Raw genomic sequence first — 7,503 nt, 5'->3', positions numbered from 1 at the left:
ATGAACCTTGGGAAAACTAAGGTTATGATGGATTCAGCGATCGGTATCCCATCACATATGAAGAGGAGATAGTGGAGGTGGTCTAGAGATATGTTTACTTGGGCATTACATTTTCAGGGTTGAATTTTGTCCATGCCTAGCTCGCAAGAAGACAAGAACCATTTATCAAAAGCTGAAATATGCAACTGGCGAGATTGAACCTCCAATCCCAGACATGGTCTTGTTCTTTTTGCACATCCCGGGCCATCCAGGGCAGTGTGTAATCGCCCTAATGAAAATCCACATTCTAATGCACCATACTACAGATCAACCTGCAAATCACTAATCACAAATCAAATCCTAATGTACCATACTATCAACATCAGAAATACAGGTGAAATGAGAACACCACAGCACACAATGACGAATGGTCTCTGATATATGCATTTAAACAGATATTCCTCATGAAAATGGGCGTCCTCTGGAGCTCAGCTCAGCTCCTGAGATAATTTGTGGTTTCAATCTCCAATGCTTTGCAAATGTGTTATCTATACAATATACTTCTCAAAAAAGCAAGGGGTGCTTTTTCCACCCTCATGTACCTTGTAATTCTCTATCCTCTGATAGATGTAGCCTGTGATCTTTAAAACTTCTGGCATGCATCGCCTGGAAACAAGCTTATTCCGTAGAAAGGATGAAACTCCATTTAGGCCTATCATCAGAGTTGATCTCTACAAATATGTATCACCCCAGTTCTGCAATCAGCTTAATCATCAGAGTTAAGAATATGTATCACCCGAGTCCTAGGAATGTAAGTGCCATATGACAAAACATGCAAACAATGTCACTTTCAAAAATATTGGGAGAACCTTTCTTCTGATCAGTTTCCACGACAAGTAGCCCTCCAATGCCATTGATGAATGCTTTTGAAGAACATTTGCAAGAACTTCAATACAAGAACTTGCTGTTGTGTAGTTTTCTGGATCCCTTGGGGCAAGTCACTTTACGAGCACTTAGACAGCATCCCGTTATGCTTCTTCATTCAATGTCTTGTGATATGCAACCTGGTCACACAGACAATGATGCTTTAGATAACAGAGTGAAACTTTCGAGTTTCAGTATTAATGTTGACAAAGTAAAGCTAGGTCATATTAATAATCGCTTGGTAGCAAACAGGTAGAAGAAAAAGAATGTTCAAATGAACTTCCAGTTCAATTTTTACCGATGATGAGCCTTTCAACAGCTCTCGTATTGCCATTGTGGCATAACATGAAGAAGGCAATGTGAACTTCAGCTGAAGAGCAGTTTGGTCACTAAGATTTGATACGTCTGGCTCTTCTTTTGGTAGAGCAGTCTCTTCCACCATGGCTTGATTTGTTGTGTTTTTCTTTATTTTTTCCCAATCTGTCTCAGCCAAGGATTTTGTACGATCATTATACTTCAAAATTTTCCTGCATCATGAGAGTGGCAACATCTTACTCTAATTTACACAGATGTGGTTCTGAGCTTGCTTTAGCATCAAATTACACATATAAAGGTGCTCATGACAACCAGGAGTCCTTAACACAGAGGAATAGTACCACTCAAAGTCACTTGGTGTCTGAATCAAGCGCCTGTACCCTCCAGATAAATGCAGTAGTGAAAACTCTCTGAAATGAATCCATGTCCCACAAGTTCAAGGTTCAACACTTTTAATACCCATTCAGATGCCTTAACATTCCTGCAACCTTCAAAGCATAGACACTCACTTTACATTATGTGAACATTTCTGGAGGTCAAGCTGATCCTGTGTAAGTACCACACAAATAATGAGCTGTAAATAACTTTTATCAACACCTCCCAACAATTCACGCTTACATAGTTAAAAGGCTAAAATACCAGTGAAGGGGCCAATCTATAACAACATCATGACACCAATTTTTACCTTCTTTGCCAGATCTTCATAAACAAGAGAAATGTCATTTGCTGGGAGGACAACCTTCGATCTGCAGCATGCAGCCTTAATTTAATCATGTATCACATAGAGATATTTAAGGCAATTTATGCACCTGCTTTATTACCTCCTCCTCCTTTTGTTTCTTACCACTACTACTCTACTGTTGTTAACGAGTCCAGGCATTATTCCAGGCACCACTACTCTACACAAGCATGCACCAGTTCACATTGTGCCAATGGAGAGGCACAAAGGCCAAACTCCTACCCACTAGGATACTGGCACACATTCATCTCAATGTCATCCTCAGGATTGCAATCTCACACGTTTGGAGTTTTAGATCCTTCCAAGCAAGACAAGCACCCCATCGCCTCAATCAATACTCTTTTTTTATGGATAATCTTTGTCCAAATCCTTGAAAGAGTCTCTCTAGTGGGAATATCCTCAAGGTCTATAGCATCATAGTCCAAATGTACAAAGCAATCATACTAACAATCAGCTCCCATCCGTGAGTGTCCTTTAACTGAGCCAACTGTGCCTATTGAGTAGTCTGGAGTGGGGATCCTGCTCAAATGTTGGTCAATCATGAGAAAAGAGTGGCTCCCCTGAAAATCCTCATATCCACATGTTGGGCCTTGTTCTTTGATCCAAGCAACACCACCACCACCACCCCCCCCCCCCCCCCCAAGTCACAACTATACTCTCTATTGTGCCATGAAAGACCATCTTGAGGGCTCTCCTCCAAAAGTTTTGAGCTCCTAGAAATCCATAGTCAATGCCTCATAGGCAGTGCCTCTGTGTGTCTCTAACTCACCAGATCTTGCACATGCCACTCCAGCCTATCTGGCAGCTGGGTAGCTCAAGGAATACATACAAGAAGGGCTCAAATTGAGGCCACAATGGAGGCTACATTGGCGTAACAATATCATGCTAGAACCTCCTTATAGGACTAGGCAGAAGATAAGAGTCACTAGAGGCATTGTCTATACCATTGCTTCGACTGATAGCACCATCACTCCAACCCTAGAGGAGGTCAAAGAGAGAGCTAGAAAGTAATACACATTCTACCAAGGGACCACAAGGGGACCTCTTGGCCATGAAATAGCCAAACCACAAAGGCTTGCTGCTTACAGTTCAGAAGATCATGTGGACGAGAACTGCTAGGGAGATGCTGATTCCTCCTATCCCCAAAGGCGGTGATGCCAGTTTGGAGATCACTCAGTGGAGATTGCTCACTTGGTAGGAACTGCCTAAAGAAAGCAATCAACAAGCATCTCTCAAGCCTAGCATCATCTGGCTCACTCAAACCAGTTTTGTCCAAGGGCATACAAAACATCTCCATGGATGTGACAAATGTTAAGCTAAAAAAGTTGCATTACAGATTACACATTGTTAAGCTTATCAAACAGTCCCAAAACTTAAATGCACACGCATCCCATAAGCAAGCCCACAAAACTCTGGTTGGTTCCATATCTATAAATAGAGTGTGCTAGGTCACTTGTATCCCATTTGTTACATCCCTGGACATCCGGATGGCACTAGTAGCATCGGTCAAAATGGTCATGAAGTGACTTAGTCCAAACGCAGTTCAGGGTTAGGGCAGCCAAGTCCTATTTATAGGACTTAAGGCCCTATTGTGCACATTCATTGTGTGATCACCACTCTTGGACTCTTGGCCCGTCAGCTAACGCATCTGTACACCGGGATGGTATGGACTGGTGGTATGGGAGACCAACCCTTGGAATGTGATCATGACCCCAAGTGCTACTAGCTCCAATTTAGGGGTGAGCCCATTTGGCTCTACGGTTGGGAGGTGAGTCTGATATCCAGTCCCTTTTAAGGATATGGCTTGTGTGACATGCCGTGTCTCATGTGTGAGTCAGATCCTAGGGGGACATCCCATTGGTACCAAGACGTCGATGTGAGCTCCAATGACGTGCACCAAACCACTTTTGCTCATGGAACTGTGATGGTTCACGCCTGACAGGTATGCTTTTATATCGCCTAGGGTGGTATGGGACACTGCTAGCGGGAGAGGTGTGCACATGGGGGCACATGTTGCAGGTGGTGGGTACAATAACAAGGTATGTTTATTGTCCAATACTCGTGCTTGGGTTTTGTGTTGTGGTGATACTTGTGCACAAGAATCTTCAATGGTTTTGATGGATGAAGCCCAGTAGAGATGGAAGATAATCTCTTTGCGTCTCTCTACACAGAGTGGAAGAAAGAGAGGGTTGGCTGCAGTCCCCCAGCAGTGGTGAGACAAGCGCAACCTAAGAGTTGGCAAGCGGCATAGTAACAAGGAACGACCGTCCCCAATGGATGTGCGAAAATGGGACGGGGGTGTCCCCTATCCCGTCCCCAACAACTATCCTGAATGGATGTGCTGAAATAGGACAAGGACATCCCCTGTCCTGTCCCCAGCAACAGTCCCCCTTTTTTCTTTTCTTTTTTGGTTGGTTGATGGGTTGGGGGGTCTTTTTGGTGGTGGTGGTATGTGCGGAAAGGGGGGGGGGGGTGTTGGGTGTTGTTGGGGCTCTTTTGGGGGTTGGTTTTTCTATGGGTGAGTTTTCCAAACTTCTTTCAAGGACTTCCCCTTTTGTAACACATACAAAATCAGCATACTCCTGTATGAAGTCATTTCAAATCAGCCCACATTACACATGCAATTTTTCTACAATGGAAAATACATGTACGCATGCATGCACATGCATATGTTCGTTGGTAGTATAGATTCGCCCATAGATCCACCCACCACATTACATGCATACATTTTAAAATGCTATTTATATAATGCCATCATCTCCCCTATCCCACCCCCTGTCCTCGTTCCTTGCATTTAGCCATCCCCTGTCTCTAACCCCATCCCCATCCTTGTTCTTGTCCCGCATTCCATGTTACTATGGCTAGCGGCAATCGCGAAACATTTGTAGTCTCTCTCATATGGGGCACCTACTAATAATTCATCTTGATGAGCCCCGATTGATCTGGAAGGGGCAGGGGGTTAGTTGTTGCGAAGATGGAAGACCGGCCAAACCAAAAGGCCTACGTGGCCAAAGGGTAGCCAATTCCCTTTTTCTAGTGATGTGGTAAGAAAAGGGTGAGGACTCGTATATTTGTACTCTTCTCCTTTTCTTCTCCAACTTCAGCCTTTAAAATTTTACTCAGCTACCTCTCTCCTTACCACCGCAAAAAAAAAACACTCAACTAATTAAATGCACTCTGTTTACAGTCCTATTTCTCATGGTGCCTTATCTTTCTCTCAATTTTATTAACATATCTTCTCGCCCATTCTCTCAATCTTCTTATTCTCTCTCACTTCATATATTCTCTTTCACCATCATGGCTTCCCACGGTGAATCTCCTTTCAATGCATCTATTCCTACTAAACCTCAATACATCGACAATGCTCGCACAAACTCGAACACATGCACGAGCAACATTCTGAAGTGTTTTCTTCCTTCAAATCTGATGGAGATTCCTCACTAGTGACAATTCTCCAAGCCCAAATTAAAAACATGCAAGTGCAATTAGCCTAGCTATACGCTCCCCAATTTTTGTTTGTCCCCACAACCATGATAACTTTGCCTCTTCTATCCAACCTGATCCCATTAAAGGGAGAAAAAGAAATGTGATGAGATGAACATCGATTCGTGGCCAGCCAAATGGACGGCATATTTTGATTTGTATTAGTTTGATGGCACTCAGCATATCGAGTAGATACAAATCATGTTACAGGAGAAGGCATATGCTTGATGGGCGGGGCTATACCCCAAGCCAGAGACATTGGCTGATTTTCAATCCATTTTTCAGAAGTGTTTCATAACCAATGATCGGATTGAAAATTTCCATAGATTATTTAAGCTAGATATGGTAAAGAAGAGCTTGGAGCGTATTTCACAGGAGTTTAAAGATTTGTTGCATAAAACGAAGGCCTTGGGCAATCCTCAAGCGTTTCTCTACATGTAATATCTTTTCAGACTGCCACTGCACTACCAAAATCAGATGCTTCACAATCTGTTACACTCACTCGAGGATGTCTACAGGTATGCAAAATAATTTGATTTTGGCAGCGAATAAGAGCAGCCTGTCAATGGGGGAGGGGGGTTCACATTGAGCTACCTCTATTGAGCCAAGTAAATCCCAATGGGACACGCCTGTCCTTCTTACTAAAAGAAAGGATAGCACGATGCGCTTCTGTGTCACTTACCAAGGTCTCAATAAGGTAATCATCAAGAATAAGTATCCGTTACCTAGGATGGATGACCTAATATATCAATTTTATGGTGCATGATATTTCATCAAAATCAATCCTTGGTCCAGTTACCATCAGATAGGGATAGCTTCAGAGGATGTCCAAAAAACTGCGTGTAGAACAAAATAGAGACATTATCAATATTAAAACTATTTTATCTTTTGGATCAACCGGTATTCTGAAAACTTCTCAACAAATGATGAATGATTTTCTTCATCCATATCTCGGAAAGGGGATAGCCATTATCCTTGACAGCATTCTTATTTATAGTAAGTCGTTGGAGAAACATGAAAAATATTTGCCTATCGTTTTACACATCTTATAAGACGAGAGCAACTGTTTGCGAAACTATCCAATTGCAATTTTTTTCTGCACGGAGCTCTTAAATCTTAGTCATATCATCTCGATTGATGGCATTTGGATTGATCACGAAAAGGTTCGAGTACTACTTGATTAGTCTATCCTAGGGACCATAAGGCAAGTCAAATCCTTTTTACATTTCACTAGCTTTCTTCAAAAGTTCGTCAAGGACTATGCTCATATTGTTGAATCCTTAACACATTTGCTTAAGGGTATCCGAAGTAAAAAAAAGCACATTAGTCCACCAATTGTTTAAATTAGTGAACTCAATCAATGTTTTCGAACATTCAAACCCCTAGATATTACTGCACTGATCTTGTAAATTATCGATCTGAATAAACCTTTGAGGCTCATACGAATGCTAGCGACTATGCTTTAGGTGTTCTTTATTAGGACAGCTGACCTATTGCATTTGAGAGTCGAAGCTCACCGATGCCCAAACCTGTTACATCACCCAAGAGAAGGAATTATTTACGGTCATCCATGCGCTTAAAGTATGGCATCATTATTTGCATTGCGCCCATTTTATTATCTGAACTAACTGACACTCATTAGAAAATACCCATTGTGGTCAGCCCAATCTCTATAGTTGCAAGGCAAGATGGACAGAGCTTAAGCAAAAATTTGACATTGAGATTCACTACAAGAAGGGTGCAACCGATATGGTTGCCAATGTTGTTAGTCGAATACTTAAAGTTAATGCATTACTCTTCTCCAAAATCTAGATTAATTTATATATCTCTCAAAGGACTTGCCAAAATTATCTTCACTTTGGTAAGATCTGGCAACTAGTTCAAGAGGGATTTAGTAGCCAGAAAGCTTTGGTGGTTTGAACACCCAAAAGCTAGCTACTGAGAGAAATATGGCCAAAAAGTATTCCATTTATAAATTATTATATTTTAAACAAGGCAAAGTATATGTGCTCATCAGATCGAGATGGTAGCACATTAATTCATAAAGGAAGCATAATCAATGA

The 7,503-nt window shown here is 41.9% G+C and overlaps 1 protein-coding gene across 2 annotated transcripts in view; it reads right to left on the bottom strand.

The window, feature by feature from the left end:
- Positions 1-406: 406 nt before the first annotated feature.
- The window catches only part of LOC148018101 (Pseudouridine synthase family protein), a 121,254-nt gene continuing 114,157 nt past the window's right edge, over positions 407-7,503 (bottom strand). Inside the window, exons 16-21 of one of the 2 annotated variants that reach the window (XR_015687608.1) lie at positions 1,904-1,964; positions 1,728-1,765; positions 1,560-1,628; positions 1,202-1,430; positions 849-1,043; positions 407-734 (exon numbers count right to left, since the gene is read on the bottom strand). Coding sequence is in view for 1 of the 2 variants with exons in the window: in XM_087661118.1 (XP_087517244.1) it covers positions 1,008-1,043; positions 1,202-1,430; positions 1,560-1,628; positions 1,728-1,765; positions 1,904-1,964 (433 nt within the window). In the remaining variant the exon portion in view is untranslated. Of the gene's footprint in view, positions 1,044-1,201; positions 1,431-1,559; positions 1,629-1,727; positions 1,766-1,903; positions 1,965-7,503 lie in introns of both variants that reach the window. The other variant, XM_087661118.1, reaches the window with a different exon arrangement.

The sequence above is a fragment of the Lygodium microphyllum genome, chromosome 21, assembly GCF_053477565.2.
Source record: "Lygodium microphyllum isolate KBCC chromosome 21, Lygodium_microphyllum_v1.1.10, whole genome shotgun sequence".
Classification (NCBI taxonomy): domain Eukaryota; kingdom Viridiplantae; phylum Streptophyta; class Polypodiopsida; order Schizaeales; family Lygodiaceae; genus Lygodium; species Lygodium microphyllum.
Note: the sequence above shows the minus strand (reverse complement) of the source record. Positions and strands in the feature narration are given on the sequence as shown.